Here is a 23,628-nt window from a genome sequence, read left to right on the forward strand (position 1 = left end):
GTTGCGTTTGTAAGATTCAGCTCAGTAACATAATTCCAGCACATGTTAGCATTACCAACAGCTGGAGATAGTTTCCATTTAGTTTGCAATCAGTAAAATGGGCACAAATTGTGTTTGAAATGGTACCATTTTTCTGTTGTGAAGTTATTGTTCAAATTTCCACCCAAACATATTTGCATAATCACAAACATAACACTTTCCATCAGCCAATGTAATTGGACAGCATAATAAAATGCAATTTCCTTCTATCTCCGCACCAAAAGATATTCCATCCTATGCAATCACAGAAGATGCAACAACTGCCCCTTTACCTCCTCCCTCCTAATCGTTCAAGGCCCCAAACAGTCCTTTCAGATGAAGCAACGTTTCACTTGTACTTCCTTCACTTTGGTCTACTGTAGTCGCTGCTCCCAATGCGGTCTCCTCTAAGTTGGGGAGCCTCAATGCAGACTGGGTCAGAACACCTTCACTCAGTCCGCAAGTGTGACCCCAACCTCCCTGTCAACTCAACATCTTGCTCCCATGTCCTCATGTCTGTTCTTGATCTGTTGCACTGTTCCAATGAAGCCCAACTCAAACTGGAGGAGCAGCATCTCTCATCTTCCGATTAGGCACTTTACAGCTTTCAGGACTCAACACTGAATTCAACAACTTTAGACTGTAAACTTTCTCTTCCATCTTGACCCCGTTTTTATAGCCAAATCATTATTTGTCACAATGCAAAACGCTGCAATCTTTTGAACTGGTTTGGCCAATTCTAGCCCAATTGTACTCAGAACAGCAAAGCAAACTAAGAAGGCTATGTTATGCTGGGCTGTGACCCTTTAGTAGTCTGCAATAAATTAAAAAAATCAATCATAATTGTCTGTCTACCGTATGAATGTGAAAAATGACCATGTTAACATTATCAGTATATCTGGAAGACTATCCTGATCTAGAATCCAATCCCTACAGAGTGGAAGGCCATTCAGCCCATCAAGATACTCTGAAAGAGCATCTTACCCAAGGCCTACTCCAATTCACTATGCCTGTAACCCGTAGGCCCGTAGCATTTACCATGGCTACAGATATTTTGAACAGGGCAAGTTAGCATGGACAATCTCCCTAACGTGCACATCAGTGGACTGTGAGAGGAAACTCACGCAGAGATGGGGAGAATGTGCAAACTTCAGAGAGAGTGACACCCAGGGACAGAATCAAAACCGGGTCCCTGGTGTTGTGAGGCATCAATGCTAACCACTATGTTACTATGCCACGCTCGTGATCTTTCAGTGCTTATAACATAATATTCATAGAATACTATAGTGCAGAAGGAGGCTTTTTGGCCCAGTGAGTCTGCACCGACAATAATCCCACCCCAGGCCCTATCCCCACACACTTACCCCACTAATTCCCTTAACCTACACCTCCCAGGACATTAAGGGGCAATTTAGCATGGCCAACCCACCTAACCTGCACATCTTTGGAGGAAACCAGAGCACCCAGAGGAAACCCACGCAGACATGGGGACAATGTGTAGACTCCACACAGACAGTGGCCCAAGCCAGGAACGAAACCTAGGTCCCTGGAGCTGTGAGGCAGCAGTGCTAACCACTATGCTACCAGGCAACCCATATGGGAGGATTCCCGGCATGTTTGCTGAGATTAAATAAAAAAAAAGGTGCATATTTCTAAATTTCACAGTTTGTAAGATCAATATCGCAAACTCATGCATTCTGAAGAAAGTATTTTTGAGAGATTCCCTTAAAAAGGATGAATTTAGGATATCAAGGTACCTTAAATATCAATCTGGGAATTTTTTTCCAAGTTGTTCCCCGATCAAGTACAACAATGGTCAGATGGATGCAGAAATTATCCAAATTATCCAGTTTCTACTTGAAATTCCAACACAGGATGGCATTTCTGCTCACCACACCAGTCATCCTTGCAGTTTCCCTGAATAAGACAAGCAATGTCATGTAGTGATGCATTGTGAGTCCATGATTCAAGATCCTTCTTCTCGCATCTTCTGCCCAAATGCAAGTCCAACCCACAGCACCACAATCTCCACCATGAATCAGGCATGGAGGCAGGTCTCACATCCACGCCAGCCAGAATGGAGATCAAAACCCACACTGTTCGCTGAAATCTTATTCACACCGGCCATCTAACTGTCATAGAGACAACCTATTTCCCAATAAGTTCAAGTGCTGTGGCCACAGACATGTACATTGTAACCTCTAGCTTTGGATTGTGGTGGGAGAGGCTCCAATTTCTTTCCATCATATGATTGATCAGGACTCTTCCCTGTTCTTATTGATTATTGGTGGCACGGTGTCACAGTGGTGAGCACTACTGCCTTACAGCGCCAGGGACTGGAGTTCGATTCCTGGCTTGGGTCACTGTCTATGCAGAGTCTGCACATTCTCTTGTCTGTGTAGGTTTCCTCCCACAGTCTGAAAGATGTGCTGATTAGGTGCATTGGCCATGCTAAATTCCCCCCCAGTGTATCTGAACAGGGGCCGAAGTGTGATGACGAGAGGATTTTTCACAGTAACATAATTGCAGTGTTAATGTAAGCCTACTTGTGACACTAATAAATAAACTTAAAACTTACCATTGGCGAACGTTGCCTACATTTTCAATAAATATCTGTTTGGCCACATTCTTAATGCATCATCCTTGACCATCAAGTCCTCGAGTTGAACTTGAAATTAAATCTTCCATCTCAGAGGCAGAGATGCTGCCCATTGCACTGTAAGATCTCCAGTTAAAGACCCATTTTCACATGCAATTGTGAACAACTAACAGGCTTCTTTCCTGTCTATCAAGGCCAAAATTAAATCAATACCCTTGAGGTTTGAACACATAGAGTCATAGACATTTACAGCATTGAAACAGGCCCTTCAGCTTGTCCATGCCGCCCTTTTTTTTTAACCTCTAATCTAGTCCCAATTGCCAGCGTTTGGCCCACATCTCTTTATACCCATTTTACCCATGTAACTGTCTAAACGCTTTTTAAAAGACAAAATTGCACCTGCCTTGACTACTACCTCTGGCAGCTTGTGCCTGTGAATTGATAGGTTATTTCTTATCCACTTTGCTGTCCTTTCTCAACTGGTCATTCGTAAATGGAGTAACGCAATTAAAATGCAAAACCAACATCTTGATTCAATAATCAATCATTTGCATAGTTCTAAGACTGAGGGTGAGTCTGATGTCCTTCTGTAATGTGGCAGTGTCAGTAAAAATGAACCCCAATCTGAAATACTTTGTTAGACTCGACTGCATGTTACGCACATGCTATGATGATGTAATCCTATAAAAGATGCTGGAAACCAGCATCTTTTATACCACACACAACCTATTGATTGATTCTTATTTTCTCTGTTTCCCAAAGAGGTTGCCCAGTTTAGTTTAAATGGGACACTATCTCTGAAAGTGGCAGGCAGACTAATTTGACGCAATGATACCAAACAGTGTCATCTTCAAGCTTTGGATCCTTTGCCTTTTCTGCCTCCGCTGCGTACTTGGAGCAGGAACTCTCATTACTCAGGTGGCTTGGCCGATGTGGTGGCTCCCTTGGGTGCTTTCTTTCATTCCTTGAAAACAATGCGTGAGTGTGCTCGCATGCACACATACTCATCCTTCCTTGGGGACCTTTCCCTGCCCTCTTGTCTTAGGGAGCTTGTGTCTGGGTGCACGCTTGCGGACAGCTGACTCACTTAAAAAAAACACTGTGCAATGGCAATGGACAAAAAAGTTTCCTGGCAGCACTGCACCTTTAAAAGTTGTGAACAGTTTGTAGGGATCTTTGACAATATCAGCCAATATGATTACAGGGAGCTGGCACTGAACCATATGTGAGAATAAGCATAGTAAGTTTCTCGGGTAATTTGTTTGAGATTGCCACTATGCTGATAATAAATTCAAATATTCACATTATCTAGGTCAAGTGAGTTACAATGATATCACGACTGGAGAAAACAGGTTATTTATAGCAATGACATATTTATTAAGCACAGGAGGTGACACTTACGTGTGTGTTACTACGTGTTTTTATTTTTGGACATGTGATATCAGACTCAGATGCTTCATTGCATATTAACATGTTAATGTTTACTATAGATTCTTGGCAGACTTTACATTCAGATTCAGGTATTATTACTCAGTGTTTGGCTGGTAAGGATAACAAAATGAAGTCCGTGGACTGTGGAGCAGGGAGGGGGAAATCATCGAGCATTCTTGCTGCTGATCACCGATTTCTGACAGAAAGCGCACATGTGTATGCGTTGCAGGTTAGGAATCATCAGAAATAGGAGCAGGTGTAGGCCATTCAGCCCATCAGTCCTGATTTAAACTTTATTTATTAGCACCACAAGTAGGCTTACATTAACACTGCAATGAAGTTACTGAGAAAATCCCCTAGTCGCCACATCCCACCACCTGTTTGGGTACACTGAGGGAGAATTTAGCACGGCCAATGCACCCAACCAGCACGTCTTTCGGACTATGAGAGGAAACCAGAGCACCTGGAGGCAATCCACGCAGACACTGGGAGGACGTACAGACTCCACACAGACAGTGACCCAAGCTGGGAATCGAACACAGGTTCCTGGTGTGGTGAGGCAGCAGTGCAAACCACTGTGCCACTGATATATGATCATTTGCCCTTAATTCCATATTCTTGCTTGCCTACCTTCGCACCACTACCCCCCACCCCCGACACCCCACCTCCCCTCCACGCATAGTCCTTGATTCCCTTGGCAATCAAAAATCAGTCTAACCTGGCCTTGAGTACATTCACTTCATTGCTCTCTATGGATGAGAATCCCAAAGGCTCTCTGAGGGAAGCAATCCCTCCTCATCTCCCTCTTGCAGAATCCCTACAGTGCAGAAGGAGGCCACTCAGCCCATCAAGTCAGCACCAACCACAATCCCACCCAGTTTCCCTCCCTGTAACTCCACACATTTACCCCGTTAATCCCTCTAACCTACATATCCTGGGACACAAACAGACAATTTAGCGTGGTCAATGCACCTAACCCGCACATCTTTGAACCGTGGGAGGAAACTGGAACACCCAGAGAAAACTCATGCAGACATGGGGAGAATGTGCAAACTGCACACAGACAGTGACCTAGGGCCGGGAATCGAACACAGGTCCCTGGAGCTCAGAGCAATGCTAACCACTGTGCCACTGTGCCACTCCTGATATACAATCACTGGCGATCTCCTTTTGCCCTTAAGTCCATTTTCTTGCTTGCCCACCACTGTGCCACTCCCCCAACCCTCGAGTTACCCTCTTTTTTACTGTCTGTGGCGGGCGGGCGGGGGGGGTGCTCTTAAATAGGAGACTCCTTATTTTTAAGCTGTGTCTCCAGTTCTAGATTCCCCATGAGAGGAAACATCATCTCAGCATCTACCCTATCAAGCCCCCTCAGAACCTCATCCTATGTTTCAATAAAATCACCTCTCATTTTTCTGAATTCCAGTGAGTTATAGGCTGAAGCTACTCAACTTTCCCTTATTAGACAATCCCTTTATACCAGAAATTGATCTCGTGAGTCTCCTCTGAAATGCTTCCAATGCGAGTATATCCCTCTTTGAATAAGTAGACCGTGGACAAGAATGCGAGCTCATTAGCTGCAGGCGCAAATCCTGTTATGGCTGCAAGCTCTCGTGAGATGGCCATATTGGGGTCAGTGCAGGCAAAATCTCTTCTGCGCCCTCCAACCGGTGACACAGATAGGGCATGAATCTAATTTGCATGAATTAAAATTAATTTAAATGTCAGCCGCATGGACTGCTCCTACCAACCCCACCACCCCCTCCACAGCCCCGCCCCAGCCCCCACCTCCCCCCGGCGTGATGTCACACCAACGCAATTCACTAATGGTTTTGTAAATGGAAACCAGTTGAGGTGACCATGCTGAGGGTACGGAGTGTCTGGAGGCCTCGAGGGCTGATGGCCAAGGCTGGGCACTGCCCCTGAGCAAGGGGCAGTGTCAGTGGGCACTGAAATGGGCACTGCCAGGTTAGTTACCCTCCTTTTCATTGAGGGTCGGTGGGGGCTCACTTTATGTCTGGCGGTAGTGGACGGGGGAAGTGTGCCAACGTGGGAGTTGGGGAAGGGAGAGTGCCCCCCCAATACTTCTGTGTGGGTGAAGGGTTCCTCCATGACATGGGTGGGGGGGGGCATTGGGAGGGAGTCTACTATTATTGCTGATTGAGGCATGTCCCTACTGCTCCCTACATTTATGCACAATGTTGCCTGCAAGATGATGGGAAAAAACATCAGTGAACGTACTGCAATGTGTTTGAAAGATGAGCTTTATATAGTTGAATAGCTCAAGATATGTAGAGGCAGCAAGATGTGGCTGTAAGACTGGCAGCATTGCCAGTCTATTTGTAATATACATAAATGACTTGGAAGAGGGAGTACGTGGTGTGATCAGCAAGTTTGCAGATGACACAAAGATGGCTGGACTGGCGGACAGTGAGGAGCAGTGTCAGGCAATACAGCAGGATATAGATAGGCTGGTATATTGGGCAGATAAAGGGCAAGTGGAATTTAATCCTGATAGATGCATATATATTCATCAGGAATGAATAAATTAATGCGATAATGCATTTTGGGAAAAATAATGTAGGGGGGAGTTATATGATAAAGGGTAGACCCATTAAGAGTATAGAAATGCAGAGGGACCTGGGGGTGCAAGTGCACAAGTCTTTGAAGATGGCAGTACAGGTGGAGAAGGTTACGAAGAAAGCTTATGGTACGCTAGCCTTTATAGGAAGGGGTATAGAGTACAAGAGCTGGCGTCTAATGTTGCAGTTGAATAGAATGTTCGTTCGACTGCATTTGGAGTACCGCGTTCAGTTCTGCTCGCCTTACTACCGGAAGGACATGGAGACCCTGGAGAGAGTGCAGAGGAGGTTTACCAGGATGCTGCCTGGTATGGAAGGACTGGGTTATGAGGAAAGATTGGGCAAACTGGGGCTGTTTTCCTTAGAAAGACGGAGAATGAGGGGAGATCGAATAGAGGTGTATAAGATTATGAAGGGTATAGATTCAGTAAACAGTGGTAAGCTTTTTCCTAGATTGAAAACAAATATTACGAGGGGCCATGGGCTGAGGGTGAGGGGGATGAGGTATAATTCGGATGTTAGAGGGAGGTTTTTCACACAGAGGGTTGTGAGGGTATGGAATGCACTGTCAAGTTAGGTGGTGGAGGCAGGCACGCTGGAGTTGTTTAAGGGATACTTAGATAGGCACATGATCGGAATAGAGATGGAGGGATATAGGAGACTGTTTTAAATAAAGATCCAGAGCCTTGGGATGTTCCTGGGAATCAATTGATTCCTATGGACCTTCCAACATATTTTCAGGCTCACTTGTTTTACTTTTGAGCTTCTGGGGATTCCCTTGAATGTTTGCTTAAGATGTGCATGTTATTGATGTTTTTCTCTTTTAATCCACACGTGCTTCAGTCCGCCTTGTTGTCCAACAAGGGGCATACACGCGGTGGGTCGTGCGAGGGCTGCTCTTGGATGTTTTGAGAGTAGCCTAGTGCTTCACGTTGTTAGTGTACACTTAAACTGGACCAGCTGATGGGCAATACGGCAGCTCAGTGACTATCACTGTTTGCTGTGCAGATACATGGATTTGGGCCAGTATCTGTGGGAGTTTGCGCATTCTCCCTGTGCTTGCGTGGGTTTTCTCCGGGTGCTCCGGTTTCCTCCCACATACCAAAGATGTGCTCTTAGGCTGATTGGTGCAACAAATTGTCCCTAAATTAGTCTCCCCTCAATCTGGTTTCCAATGTGGAGTCATAAGCGTAGACAAGAGTCATGGGTGGAAGAGAGAACTCACAATGTTAAAATGGCGACGCGGACTCATTGGGCCGAAGGGCCTGTTTCCCGTGCTGTGTTGTTCTTTGTTCTTTGTTCTTCGTTTCGTATTGCCAATTATTTGAAGCGTGATAGAACATCTGAAAGTTCGACAGGCATCCCAGTTGCTGTTGGGTGAGTGATTGTGCAAGAAGGGCATTGAGCAGAGTAAAAGGTTGCTGGTGCATTAGCTAGGAATTATTCTTTGAGAATACAGGAACTGATTTGACCATCCAGGGGAGATCATGTGATGTTTTGCACCACTTCCAATGCGTCCTCAGGATCAGATTCCAGGATATGACCTCCCTGGTCACGTGTTTCCATTCCCCCGGAGGTTCTCCTGACTCCTGTCGGAAAACTGAGGCCTCTCCTCCATTCAAACTCCCATCTTTTAGGTGTCGAGAGCTGCATCCAAAAACCTGGAAGCCTTCTCTCTCTGGCTGATTTCTCCAAATGCCATCATTTACCTTTTAACAAAGCCTTCCTGAGTCTGCTCAAGCAGTTCCTTCAGCATGAACAGAGATCCACTTTAAGAAAAGGAGATTCAACCGTGAGACATGCAAGTCACGCATGAACCAGGGTTTCTGTTCAATATGCAGCCTGTCAGCAGTGGGTTTCATTGCAGGTTGCATGCTGGAAGTGTGTAGCTGAGCAGGCAGTGCAGTCTTGCAGTCTCACGTGATGGGGAATGCACATGGGATAATCATGCTTTGTAATCTCTGCATGTGTATCAGACCTGACCCAATTTTTTGCTTTTCTTTAATTCCTTCCATGGGCGTCACTGGCTAGGCCAACATTTATTGCCCATCCCTAGTTGTCCTTGAGAAGGTGGTGGTGAGCTGCCTTCTTGAATCCCTGCAGTCCACGTGCTGGGAGTTGACCCACAATGCCTGTAGGGAGAGAATTTCAGGATGTTGACCCAACGACTGCGAAGGAACGATGATATATTTCCAAGTCAGGATGGTGAGTGGCTTGGAGGGGAACTTGCAGATGGTGGTGTTCCCATGCATCTGCTGTCCTTGTGCTTCTGGATGGAAGTAGTTATGGGTTTGGAAGATGCTGTCTAAGGGTTCTTGGTAAATTTCTCCAATGCGTCTTGTAGATAGTACACACCGCTGCTAGTGGGTGTTGATGGTGGAGGGAGTGGGTGTTTGTGAATGTGGTGCCAATCACATTCACTAAGATTCTTCTCTCGAGCTTGCAGGACAGGGTTGTGCATAAATGCAGACAGCAGGAGAAAAAGGGACAGACGTGCAGGTATCTCCAAGTGCCTTTTTTGCCCATTTCTTAAGAGAAAAGAAGAGATTAAGTTCTCAGAAGCAGCAATAATTCAGCTGCTGAACCTGAGATTTGTCATTAGAAAAAGCCTCCCACTTATTTTGCAGCAGGTCTATTGAACGTGGGCACTGGGGCGTCACAGTGGTTAGCGCTCCTGCTGCACAGCACCACGGACCCGGGTTCAATTCCCGGCTTGGGTCACTGTCTGTGTGGAGCTTGCACATTCTCTCCGTGCCTGGGTGGGTTTCCTCCGGGTGCTCCGGTTTCCTCCCACATTCTGAAAGACGTGCTGGTTAGGCACTTTGACCCGAATAAGCGCCGGACTGTGGCAACTAGGGGAATTACACAGTAACTTCACTGCAGTGTTAATGTAAGCCTTACTTGTGACTAAGGAAATGAAAGGAGCAAAAACGCGTCCAGTGCAAGTTGTCCTTGAATCAGTGAGCAGTGGTAATGCATCACCGCGTTCCTGAGTGGAAGGGAGACTTCTTAATTTTGTTGCGAAATCCCTGACTTTACGAGGAAGTTCCATCTCCTTGTGAATGGTACCTCCTAGGTGTAAACACTTTGTTCAAACTTCCAGAAATAGCGCTACGGTTATTATCACTGGTGCGTTTATGCGAACTGTGAAGTTGTTGGAAACAGTTTTACACGCTGCAAAGTTACGGCCTTTGCCGCTTTACAACTTCCAGAACGTTTGATTGAAGATTTTTTATTTTATTCGTAACGGTCGGTCAGCCACAGTGTTCACGTTAATTTGCAATGTTTGACAAACATTTCTGAGGCCCATTGATAACGGACTTTTACTGTGCCTCGAGCCTGTACACAATCCAGCGCAGGATAGGAGCCAAAGAAAGCATTCTGTACCTGTATTGCATGAGGTCACCCTCAGTAATTTGCCAAAAACAGTTAGTAAAAAGCTGAACAGATTTTATTTGCAGAGGAAACTATAAACGCAACATGGTGCAATTAGTAGAACATACTGTACCTGTTAGATAATAGTTATGTATTGTGGCTATAATATTCATTAGCTATGGTACATAATATCCTTGCTGTACTCTGATGACCAGATGCAACTGAATAATATGCTTACCTTTTTATTAACTACGCAATGTAATTTTCTGGGACTATTAATTCTTAAGAGAGATAAGTTACTTATTTCCTTCCTTTTCATCACTTTTAGGTCTACCCCCCCCCCCCAATCTACCTCAAAGCATAGAACAGGTCACCAGGTCCCAGCTGGTATCTTTCCTGATGAACCCTCTCTGGCTTTCCGCTGGGAGACATGGGGGAGCAGTTATGCTGATCCTAACTGATATCAGGGTGAACTATGAGGAAGGATTAGAGAAACCTAAGCTTTTTCAACTAAGAAGGAAGTTGAGGGCGGTGGGGGGGATCCTCATCAAATTATATTAACAACATTAAATAGCAGGGACAGATCACAGGATTGTTCCAGAGCAGAAGGAGGCCATTCAGCCCTTTGCATCTGCATCAGCTCTCTCAATGAAGAGAGATTGAACAGTTTAGGCAAACACGCTCTGGAATTTAGAAGAATGAGGGGAGATTAAATTGAAGGTGATAAAATGTATGGATAAAGTAGATATGGAGCGGATGCTTCCTCTTGTGGGGCATTCTAGGATGAGCGGTCAGAATCTTAGGATAAGGGGTATCAAATTTAACTCACCTGATGAAGGAGCAGCGCTCTGAAAGCTCGTGCTACCAAATAAACCTGTTTGGACTTTAACACGGTGTTGTGAGATTACTTACTGTGCTGACCCCAGTCCAATGCTGGCAACTCCACATCACAGCAAATTTAAAACAGCGTTGAGGAGAAACTACTTTTCTCAAAGGGTTGTGAATCTGTGGAATTCAATACCCCAAAGTGTGGTGGATGATGAATAAATTTAGGGAGGAGTTAGACAGATGCTGAATTGGTAATGGGTTGAAGGGTTATGGGAAGAAGACAGGGAAATGGGGATCAGCGGCATATCAGCCATGATCAAATGGCAGAGCAGACTCGATGGGCCGAATGGCCTAATTCCACTCTGAAATCTTATGAACGTATGAACTTATTAAAGAGCAATTCACTGAATTCTCCCACCTTCTCTCTGTGACCCTGCACATTCTCCCTTTTCAGATAAATCTAATTCCCTTCTGAATTCAGAGGAGGTTCACCAGATTGATTCCAGGGATGACAGAGTTGATGTATGAGGAGAGAATAAATCATTTGGCTTGTATTCGCTGGAGTTTAGAAGGGTGTGAGGGGATCTGACTGAGATATATAACATTTTAAAAGGGATTGATAAGGTAAATGTAGACTAAATGGTTCCTCTTATGCGGCAGTCTAGAACAAGAAATCACAGGTATAGGCTGACAAAGGTAGATTTAAAACAGCGATAAGGAGGAACTACTTCTTGCGGAGTGTGGTGAATTTGTTGAACTCGCTGTCCCATAGCAGCGGTGGAACCTGCATCGTTCAATGGTGTCAAACAGGAGATAGATATATTTCCAATAAAAAAGGGATATGGGGATAAGGTGGGGAGGTGGATTTGAGACCATGGAAAGATCAGCCATGATTTGATTGAATGGCGGAGCAGGCTCGGAGACCTGAATTTGCCTACTTCTGCTCCTAACTCCAGTGTCCCAATGAATTCTCCAAATGATCTTGCCTCCACCACACTCAGGCTTTAATAATTGTACACTCAACCTGCCATGCTACTTGTAAAGGCTTAATGCCCATATACATCCAGGCCCCTCTGTCCCAGCCCCCTCTTTAGAATTGTACACTTTACTTTATAGCGTCCCTCCATGTTCCTCTACCAAAATCACAAAGGGATCTTGGCGTGTTTGTCCATAGGTCTCTGAAAGCGGGAAGACAGGTTAATAGACACTCGCCTTTATCAATCGGGGTGTAGATTACAAATGCAGAGAGGTCTTGATGGAGTTGTATAGGACTTTGGTGAGGCCACAGCTGGAGTGCTGTGTGCAGTTCTGGTCGCCACGTTATAGGAAGGACATGAACGCACTGGAGGGGGTGCAGAAGAGATTCACCAGGATGCTGCCTGGTCTACAGAAGTGTCCAGAGGAACAATTTTTTCACACAGAGGGTGGTGAATGTCTGGAACAAGCACCAGATGTAGTAGTAGAAGCGGTTACAATTTTGTCTTTTAAAAAGCATTTAGATAGTTACATGGGTACAATGGGTATAGACGGATATGGGCCAAATGTGGGCAATTGGGTTTTAAAAAAAAAGGCAGCATGGACCTGTTTCCATGCTGTAAAACTCTATGACTTTATGACCACCTCTGCATCTAAGGAAGACTGAAAAATTCTAGTCAGTGCCACTGAAGGCAAATTGAGCATTCCTTCAAAGAAAGCAAGTAAAATAGTATCAAAAGACATGAAAGGCAATGTGTGAAAGTTATATTTAAAAAATTAAAGAACAACTTGAGTCAAAGAGTGATAAATATTTGGAAGGCAAAAAAATGAAAGGCAATAATATTTTGGGCTATTCAAAATATATTTCAGTCATGAGATGGGGGATACTCGGATACAAATTCAGAAGGGCTGAATGGCCAGTTTTCATTCCTGACATTTCTTATGATCTGAGCTTTTCTTTTTCCATTGAGAAATGTCACCCCTTAACTTTCACAACTTGGTGACGGGACTGTGGGATTATAGAATGACAGAAACCCGAAAGTGCCATTCAGTCCATCAAGTCTGCACCGACAACAATCCTACTCCAGGCCCTATCCCCACAATCCCACTAATCTACACATCCCAGGACACTAAGGGACAATTTAGCATGGCCAATCAACCTAAACTACACATCTTTGGAGGAAACCAGAGCACCCTGAGGATTCCCACACAGAGAATGTGCAAACTCCACACAGTGGCCCAAACTGGGAATTGAACCACGGATCCCTAGAGCTGTGAGGCAGCAATGCTAACCACTGTGCCACCGTGCCATTTACTCTGTGCATGAGTTTGGTGGTTTTTGAAGGAGTCCAGCTTGACACCTGACTGGACTCAATGTCCACTGTGCTAAATCACGATGCAGCATCACAGGTCTCTGTCCCAATGTGCTGCAATGTTGCTGCTGGCCGCTGATTGATCAGTACCTCTCTGAAGCTGAGGTTTTCTATCCCTGAGGGGCTACTAAATGTCTGTGGGGCGGGCTGTCCTCACTAACTTTGTGGGTCATGGGGCAGAAAATCCATTGTCTTCAGCCTGATGTTAAGGGAACATCCACTTGAGATGTTAAATGTCCACACTCTTGCCTTTGATACCATTGCCTGCAACTTCCTGTCCTCACCAAGAACTGTTGAAAGATATTAGTTTGGAATTTTCTTTCTTAATTGAGCAGCCACGTTTGAAAAGAAAAAAATGAAATGAGCTGATTAGGAAGCGGTCGCACCAAACCCTACCGTTTAAACTCTGAAAATCTGTGTCTTTATATGCCCTGTTTGAGAACAAATCCCCCACCCACCTGACAAAGGGGCAGCGCTCCGAAAGCCAGTGGCTTTTGCTACCAAATAAACCTGTTGGACTTTAACCTGGTGTTGTGAGACTTCTTACTGTGGAAACTCTGAAAGCCAGAGGAGAAAAGGAAGAATGAGGAAGGACAAGGTTTGAGTTCTGTAATAAGTCCTCAGAGGCAGAAATCCCTTCACCACAATCCCTTTATTCACAATTCCAACAGCAGGACAGAGTGCTATCAGTCAGCAATCTACCTTCGGGAGTGCCAGAGGAACTGACACTCCTGGTTAAATACAAGGAAAATAACTCCCTGATTGGCCCATCAATTGATTCCTTAATCTTTTAGTGTCCAACCAAATGAACAAAATCGAATTAACTTAAGAAGAGCTCCAAAGAGGCGGCTCCCTAAAAGGAGAGAAACCACCCAAATCAAAAGACAAAGTGGAAAGGAAACTTAAAACGTCAAATTAAAATGTGATTAAAGGGTTCAATAATATACCCCTAGCCCTGCGGTGCCAGTGGCATGGAAGGCATTAACAGTGTCCTCGGACTCCGCGCGCTCCCTTTCCAGGGGCACCCGAATGTAACCGTGGTAGAGGGCCTCACACTCAGGTTGGATGACTCCCTCAGCCGCCCGCTGCCTAGACCTGTAGATGGCTCATCTTGCCAGGCCCAGGAGCAGGTTCATGAGGACGTCCTCCTCCTTCCCCACCCCCCCTCCACACCGGGTGCCCGTAGATCAGGAACGTGGGGCTGAAGTGCAAACAAAACATTAGTAGAAGGATTTTGAGGAAACTGAGAAGGTTGTGCAGCCTGAAACACATAACGTAGTCTACAGACTCCACAAGGTTGCATAAAGGGCATGCTTGGGAGCCCGTGAACAAGTACGACTTACGGTTGTACAGTACTGCTGCATGCAGCACCTTCCACCCCAGGTCCCTGAGATAATGGGAGGAAATCCCTCCATAGAGGGACCTCCACTGGGGACCTCCGCCACCTGGCGGCAACAGGGCCTGCCAAGATACATCCAGGCAATGTGTGAGGACGCAGTAGTGCAAGGTGTGCACCAGCAGCCTGTACAGGAAATGCCTCCTTGTGGTGGCAAAAAGCACGGAGAGCATTTCAAAAGGGTGGCTCAAGCTGAGGGGCACTTGACCTGGGAGACGGTGGGGAGGGGGGAGAGGGGGGGAGGTGGTGGTGCATGATCTGGATTTGGGGCCAATGTGAAATTCTGTCCGAGCAGAGGAATGCTTGGGCAGGATCCCACCACACAGTTGCACCTCCTTGAGACCACGTGTGCCCTTGGGTCCAAGTATAGCCATCCTCAAGTCTTGGATGGCTTTGGCCGCGTGACAGATGGCCAGACGCACGCGCTTAGCCAGCACGTAGGGGTTCATCCAACCCAGTCCTCCACCATCCACCATGCCCCTGATCTTGGTCACCCCAGCATCCATGACCCTCTGCTCCACCAGTCACCTGAAGTTGTTGGAGCGGATTCCTGAGCAATGGCTCTCGCACAATAGCCGTTTCTCCTGACGTGGGGAAAACTGCGGCACGAGGTGACCGTGTTCCAGACTTTCAGAAGGTCCTGGTAAAAGATGGGCAACATCTGCAAGGAGTTCAAAAGGTTTCCACTCCTTAATTAGGGAGGTTCATATTCCAATAATCCAACCTCAACAGCCTGATTGAAGTCATTACAAGTTCCTGGGAAAGAAGAGAGTAAAATTGGGGATAGTGCACTATTCCCTGATTTCAACACTGAGGATAAAAGATTCACCTATTCATATTTGCATTGGTCCTTCCTAAGGACAGTACTATATTCTAAAAGGACCAACATTCACTTACCACAAAACCAGTGAGCAAGAACCAGATATTTACTGTATTGGTTATGTACTCATAAATATCTGAGTCACATTCATTACCTTAATAATTCATCAGATGAAATATTTATCTTCCGAATATTCAGACCCAGGACTCCCACAGTTCAAGTGACTTCATGTAGGGGGTGGCAACCTTTCCTTTAGACTCGCAATTATCTACACCTAGCATTTCTGACTGAACATCATGTGCTTGGTTGTCGAATCTTTATTCTAAGCAGGCCCTCAAAACCACCAGAAGTTTTTCTTTATTCATTCATGGGACACGGGTGTCACCGGCCGGCCGGCATTTATTGCCCATCCCTAGTTGCCTGAGGGCAACCACATTACCATGGCTCCAGAGCCACAGGTCGGCCAGATCAGGTAAGGATTTCCCTCCCAAGAAGTCACCAGATGGATTTTTCATGATAATCAACGATCAGTTAATCATGGTCCTCAGTCCATTCTTAATTCCAGATTTGTTTTTATTGAATTCAGTTCCACCATCTGCCGTGGTGGGATTCAAACCCGGGTCCCCAAAACATCAACTGAGTTTCTGGACTAATAATAATTTAGCAATAATATCTAACGATAATTATCTAGCAATAACAGGCCATTGCCTCCCCTCTGCGTTCATAGTTTGATTCAATTGTAGTCATTGGAGTACTCTGATTTCCAAAGGACATAGCTTGTATTAAACCAGAGTGTGTCACTTTATATGTGCTTTTTCTGAGTGGAAGGTTGGAGTACAGTGATAGCCAGAATAGGAGAACAACATCATATGCGGAAGACCAGAGTAGATTTGAGATCCAATTAAAAATGTTCCTGTTTGTTTACACTGGGAATCTGGAATGTATGATACAGAGACTCAGTCACTTGGTTCATGGCATTCGGCTGAGTTGTTTAGTGTTTGAGAATTCTGCATCTCAGGTTCATTCCCAATAATTGCTGTTTTAATGGGGAATGCCCTCTCTGTGCAAGCCAGCGATTTTAGTTTATTTGATACATCAATAATCCCAAGCTGCCCGAGGGACCTTGATGGAATTCTAATGTGATCAAGTTTACCTCCAAAAAAACATTGCTGTGTTACAAGTACAACAAATAATTCTGAAAGGCAAACCAGGCTAAAAATAATAATTAGAAAAGGAAGGCATTACAGAAAGCCACAACACAAGGCCAGTTCCAGTCTTGATGAATTTCACAGTCCTGGGAATAGGGGGTTATGATTGCTGTATAGTGAGAAAGCAAATAAAGTCAAAGAGAGACCGCGGCTGTTGAAACCAAGGGCTGTTGCAACAGGGCAAGGGCTCTTGTCATCTTACATTATTGTGGCCACATAGCTATTTTTCATGGGCAGCCTTGAAATCTGAAGCAACTAAGGGACCCAACTTGTACTCCCCTAAATATCCACACTTCCCAAACATCCACGTTTAGGATGACACAGTGGTTAGCGCTGCTGCCTCACAGCGCCGGGGACCCAGGTTCAATTCCCGGTTTGGGTCACTGTCTGTGAGGAGTCTGCCCGTTCTCCCCTCCAGCTGCTCCGGTTTCCTCCCACAGTCCGAAAGACGCGCTGGTTAGGTGCATCGGCCACGCTAAACTCTCGCTCAGTGTAGCTGAAGAAGGGTGTGGTGACTGGGGGATTCTAACAGTAACTTCATAGCAGTGTTAATGTAAGCCTACTTGTGACACTAACAAATAAGCTTTAAAACATTAGAAGAAATCAGGATTGCAATTCTCTTCTGCTGTCTTTGTTCCAAAAACCCTCATTAAATAATTTGAGGAAGCAGTTGCGTTCAAGGAGGCTCGCATTCTTTCACTTGTAGGTATGTACACCCGCAAACAGAACTGAATTGAATTGTCTTCAACTTATGCACTTCAATGTTGATAATTTTGGCATTTACTTGATCGGCTTTAGTCAGCGCAGAAAATTAACACGAGAGTTATTTTTAAATCTGAGACATCTCAGAGTTTTGCTACACTGGGCATTTTATCATTGCCATGCCTAACACAGATCAAAGATTTTTACATGAGTATGCAAGGACTATATTTAAAATGACCTAGACAAGCAATACTTGTAGTCAATGCTCCATGATTTTTTTTAACTAGTATACTCGAGCTTTTTTTTTGATTGTACGAAAATTTTCCTTCATATGTATAAACACATTACCTTCCTGAACTTGACATCTGCTTCCAAAGGAAACAGGAAAAGGGGATTTCAGAGCCCCTAGCAAAATAACATTTTGCAGAAACGTACCATTTTGCTTTTCACTTTCCCAACATTGAGGTAAATTTCAAGAAAATATCGTGAAATGTTCGCGTAACCTTTACTCTGTTGACATTAGACCATACAACTAATGACTGATTGTTAGCAGATGGCCTCTGTTTTGAAGTGAAAGGTAACTTGCTTTTTCACAAAAATAGTTGACAAAATGAATTTAATTCTTTTTATAAATCCAGTCCACTCCTTGGCCGAACCAAACTCTCTTTTATTAAACTTACCACTGTCTTGAACAGCGGTGATTCAGATGGTGAGGGTACACTGCACCTCACACAGGATAACAATGCACAACAGGTATGTTTTGGGAGATGGATGTTCATAGAATCAAAGAAACCCTACAGTGCAGAAAGAGGCCATTTGGCCCATCGAGTCTGCACTGACCACAATCCCACCAGGGCCCTACCCCCATATCTCTACATATTTACCTGCTAATCCCTCTAACCTACACATCTCAGGACACGAAGGGGCAATTTTAGCACGGCCAATCAACCTAACCCACACACCTTTGGACTGTGGCAGGAAACTGAAGCACCCGGAGGAAACCCATGCAGACACGAGGAGAATGTGCAAACTCCCCACAGACAGTGACCCAAGCTGGGAATCAAACCCAGGTCCTTGGAGCTGTGAAGCAGCAGTGCTAACCACGGTGCTACCATACCGCGTTCTTTGGACAGTGATTGGCAACAGTGGGTATATTTGGAATTTTAAATTTACAAAGTCCCAACAAATGTTTCTGCCGAACAATAATGTGCCGAACAAGAGGATAATAACAATTAGCAGAAATTAAAACAGAAAACCTCAGCAGCTCTGACAGCATCTGTGGAGAGAGAATAGAGCCAATGTTTTGAGTGTGAATGACCGTTGGACGCTCTTAGCACCATTCTCAGCCTTTGTCATCACCATTTACATTCTCTTCTTCTTTTTGTCTGTGCCATTCCAGCTCCCCAGCCCTCCCTCACCCACAGTATAAATCTTATCCAATTTTCTTTGCTCTGACAAAAGGTCCTCCAGACTTGAAACATTAACTTTATTCTTTTTCCACAGACGCTGTCAGACCTGCTAAGATTTTCCAGCATTTTCTGTTTTTGTTTCAGATTCCAGCACCTGCCTTTAAATTTGTATAAATTGCTGAATCCCTATCTCATTAAATGTTATGTAAAAATGTATCCCTCAGTTTTACCCCTCCAGTTATCCTATGAGTCATTGCAATGTATGAAAAGCTGTGTTTCAAAACATCTTACGGCCTTTTATGTTTCTTGGATGTAGGACTTTACGACAAATGTTCTTCATCCCGGGACAGAGGATGGGCTCTTGGGATTCAGTCCGTGAGTGACTCGGGTAACAGGGACCCACGCTTCTTCTTCTCTCTAAAAACAGATAGAGCTCGCAAAATGACCACCATCATAGCCCACCAGAAATACCATGCTAACCAGTGGGTACACTTGGCAATCACGTACGATGGACACAAGATGAAGCTGTATGTTAACGGAGCCCAAGTGGCCGTGAGCACTGAGCAAGTAGGCGACATCTTCAGCCCCTTGAGCAAAAAGTGCAAGGCACTGATGCTCGGCGGAAATTTCCAGAATCAGAACTATCGCGGCTACCTGGCCGACTTCAGTTTATGGAACGAAGGAAGAATTCAGGGGAAAATAGTGCAAGATATGAAACACCATGCTCAGAAAACTGATGAGCTGGTCCTTCATGACAGCTTTGAGGACGTGGAGATTCACTGGTTAACTGTAAAGGACAGCAAGTACCCTCAAATGGAAGCGAAGCATCATAACAGCTGGTTATCGAATACTAATCTGGAACCCCCTCCTTGTGGTCAAACCATTTGCGACAACGTCGAGGTCATAACCAGCTACAATAAACTCTTCAACTTCCGCCAGCTGAAGACCGTCCGCTACAGAGTCGTCAACGTCTACGGCGACGATCACCAAAAGCCAACCGTCACAAGGGAACAAATAGATCTTCAGCACGAGCACTTAAACAATGCCTTTCGTAGGTATAACATCACCTGGGATCTTACAGTATTGGATGTTAAAAATTCTTCCCTAAGGAATCGTCTCATTTTGGCCAATTGTGACATCAGTAAAATAGGGAACGGGGACTGCGACTTGGAATGTGACCACACGCTAACAGGAAATGACGGTGGAGACTGCAAACTACCGCGACGTCCCACTTTGCTAAGGAAGAAAGAAGATGGGGTGTGTGATATGGAATGCAATGTTGAACAGTACGATTTTGATGATGGTGATTGCTGCAATCCAAATGTGACTGATGTAACAAAGACATGTTTTGACCCCAAATCACCCTACAGGTAGTTTTAGCAATCATATTCAATCATCACTGAATAATTACTGTGAAATGTATATATCTCGAGGCTTAGCTCAAAATAAATGCCTCGGGGAGTAACTTATTTTAAAATGATACTTTTTAAAGTAAGGAAATGGTTCCTTTTTTTTCATCCAGTTGTCTATTGTCTTCCCACTGTGAAGTAACTGTTCTAAGCATGGACTTATTGGGAGACTTAGTTAGCACTTTGTTTCTGGCAAAGCTGGCCAAGTGGTCTATTGCTCTTTTTTTTGAAGAGCTTGAATGGCTCGGTGGAAAGTCCTGTTGCTAGTTAAGTATAATATTGGAACGTTCTTAGCAGTGCCGTTTAATGCTTTGGCAATCAACACCAATTAAGTGCAACTCTGTTACTCAGTGGACAACATTAATTGCTCTCTCGTAACATATATTCAGCTGGGAGAATGCTGTAAAATTTTAATTTGCTCTCCTTGGACATCGGGGATGAAGTTGGTCCAGGCCAGTAGCACATAATGGGCCCACAGTGAATTGGTAGCTCAGTTCACCATGCCTGATCTTCCTTCCACTTAAGTTTATAGAACGGTAGTTTGAATACTTCCAAATCAATGGAAGACAAGAACTGGTGCAGTGAAAAATCTGCCAATTCGCCAAAAGCCCATCTCACACTACTAACGTAGACCAACTTCGACACATAATTGAAAAAATATATACATTTTGAGGAAAGATTATGTCTTAAGACGCTGGTGGTAAAGAATGTGGTTTTTAAATTAAGATCACAAGAAATTGAATGTGTTCCAATGTAACGTTATTAAGATATTTGAAACCAATGCAGTCAAATCTTGTGATTAGGGAAATTCTGGAACTTGGCAAAATGGTTTGTAATATCAAGATTGTAGAACTTCTATTTGGGTTAGGAAGAAATATTTCAGCAACAAGATACTGATGGACATTTGCTGGCGATAGATTATGCTGGCTTTTGTTTATAACTTCATTCTTATGAGTGGTCTGCTAAGGAAATGCAAGGGATTTAAGGATTCATTCTGTGTGCTGGTTTAAAAAAATGTACACAAAAGAGTCTTTCACGTTAATTCGGTCAGCTGAATAGATAAGATTGCTGCTTGAGCTGGAAGGTTTTGGACTCAAGCTCCATTCTTGGATCTGAGCTGATCATTCAGATTGACTCTCCGATGTAGCACTGAGGGATGATGTATTGTTGGCGGTGTTATACTTTGGATTAGCCAACGAGCCAAGGCTCTGTGGGCAGGTTCTGGTGAGTATTGAAGATCCAGTTACACTATTGCCAGAAGAGAAGAGGTTCACTAGGTGTTCCCTCTGGCCAATACAACTTTCTAATCAACAGCATCAAGAATAGGTCCACACTAATCATTCACCACATTGCTGTCAATGAGATCTTGCTGTGTGCAAAATTACTGAAGTACTTAATAACTGCAAATAGAACTAAAATACAATCTGAGATGTACATATTATGAGGGTTATGTAAGTGTAAGTCACTTCTGATTTTAGTTTAGAGGAAAGCTAGAATGGCACAATGAAGGGTGACATGGTGGCGCAGTGATTAACAGTGCTGCCTCACAGCGCCAGGGACCCGAGTTCAATTCCAGCATTGGCTGACTGCCTGTGTGGAGTTTTCATGTTCTCCCCATGTCATCCAAGTGCTCCAATTTCTTCCCACATTCCTAGGTTAGGTGGATTAGCCATGCTAAATTGCCCCTTAGTGTCCCTTGATGTATAGGTTCGGGGAATTAATGGGACAAATGTTTGGGGTTATGGGGATAGATCTGGGTAAGATGCTCTAACGGAGAGTCGGTGCATACTTGATGGGCCAAATGGCTTCCTTCTGCACTGCAGGAATTCCAGGATTCTATGAAATTCAAGTGTCAAAGGTTTGAAGAAAATCCCCCAAAAATACACAGGTTTGGTTTTATTTAAATCTGGCAAGCAATGGATTTTGTTGCCTTCTCTTCAAGTTCAAAGTCATTTCTGATTCCAAAATTGGCTCATTTGGACCTTTTCTGGCTGAGTTTGGATTTTTTCTGATTTTGGATGCCATTTTTATCCCTTGCAGCAAGATCCAGCCATTGATATTGCGATGAACGACAATGTCTTTGCATTAATAGGAAGCTAAATCCAATCCCTGGAAGGAGGATTCAGATTTTTCAGTGTGCTTACGCCACCAGTATCTTTGAATTCAGGTTTTATAGGATTCATATCCCATCTTCCTACACAGTGGTCTGACAGCCTTGGCTAAATGCTCAGCCGACAGTAGGATCGAGAAAGGACGAGAGGCTGATCTGGAAGTAGATTTCCTGAAATGGCATCTCTGGATCCTGATGTCTACGGGATACTCTTCAGTTTTCAAAGGGGGGGTGAGGGGGGTGGCTTGCCTCCAATTAATGACCTGTTAATCTCTGTGAGCTTGTTAAAAGGCTGGGGCGGGGAGGGGCAAGAACAGAATTTTTAATTTGGAAAGCTTAAGGTGGAAAACGTCAGAAATTGAGAGATCTTGTACCAGATCGTACGCACTAACATTCAGTTGGCCACATGGCTACTTATCTACATGGTTCGGCTGTTGGTCTATCAAGGTGTGTTTTGATGTGTGGCACAGGCCCAGACAGTGGAGGGGGGGTGGGGTGTGCGTTGGTTTGGAGGACTGTCTGTTCTCCCAAAGTATGCTGCTTGAGTCCATAGTTTCTCAAAACCATTTCATAAGAACATAAGAAATAGGAGCAGGAGTAGGCCATCTAGCCCTTCGAGCCTGCCCCGCCATTCAATAAGATCATGGCTGATCTGTCGCTGCTCAGTTCCACTTTCCCGCTTTCTCCCCATAACCCTTAATCCCCTCTCTTATCAAAAACCCATCAACCCGCGTCTTAAAAATATTTAGCGAGGCAGCCTCCACCACTTCAACGGGCAGAGAATTCCAGAGATTCACCACCCTTTGAGTGAAGAAGTTCCTCCTCAACTCCGTTCTAAACTGCCCCCCTTTTATCTTGAGGCTGTGCCCCCTAGTCCTACTGTCTTTTTTGAGCGGGAAGAGTCTTTCCACCTCTATCCTATCCATCCCATTCATCATCTTATACGTCTCAATGAGATCTCCCCTCATTCTTCTAAACTCTAACGAGTACAAGCCCAGTTTATTCAGCCTCTCCTCATAGCTCAACCCCCTCAACTCCGGTATCAGCCTAGTAAACCTCCTCTGCACTCCCTCCAAGGCCAAAATATCTTTGCGCAGGTGCGGCGCCCAAAACTGCACACAGTACTCCAGCTGCGGCCTCACCAATGCCCTATACAGCTGCAGCAAGACCTCCCTACTTTTATAATCAATCCCCCTCGCTATGAAGGCCAGCATCCCATTCGCCTTCCTGACCACCTGCTGCACCTGCAAGCTGGGTCTTTGCGACCTTTTATTTACAACAAGTATTTACACATTTGTGGCAGGAATTTCTGGGCACTCCAGTGGACATTTGGCTTTCTCTCCAAATTTCCTACCCTGCCTGCATTGTTTCCCTGCACGGCAGGACAGCAAAT

At 44.7% G+C, this 23,628-nt stretch overlaps 1 protein-coding gene across 1 annotated transcript in view; it reads left to right on the forward strand.

Moving 5' to 3' along the window:
* The window catches only part of pappaa (pregnancy-associated plasma protein A, pappalysin 1a), a 329,950-nt gene that overhangs the window by 15,586 nt on the left and 290,736 nt on the right, over positions 1-23,628 (forward strand). Inside the window, exon 2 of the mRNA XM_080212189.1 lies at positions 19,033-20,086. Within this exon, the coding sequence (XP_080068315.1) occupies positions 19,033-20,086 (1,054 nt within the window). The remainder of the gene's footprint in view (positions 1-19,032; positions 20,087-23,628) is intronic.

This window comes from Carcharhinus amblyrhynchos, chromosome 25 (genome assembly GCF_965287045.1).
Source record: "Carcharhinus amblyrhynchos chromosome 25, sCarAmb.v2.hapA, whole genome shotgun sequence".
Taxonomy (NCBI): domain Eukaryota; kingdom Metazoa; phylum Chordata; class Chondrichthyes; order Carcharhiniformes; family Carcharhinidae; genus Carcharhinus; species Carcharhinus amblyrhynchos.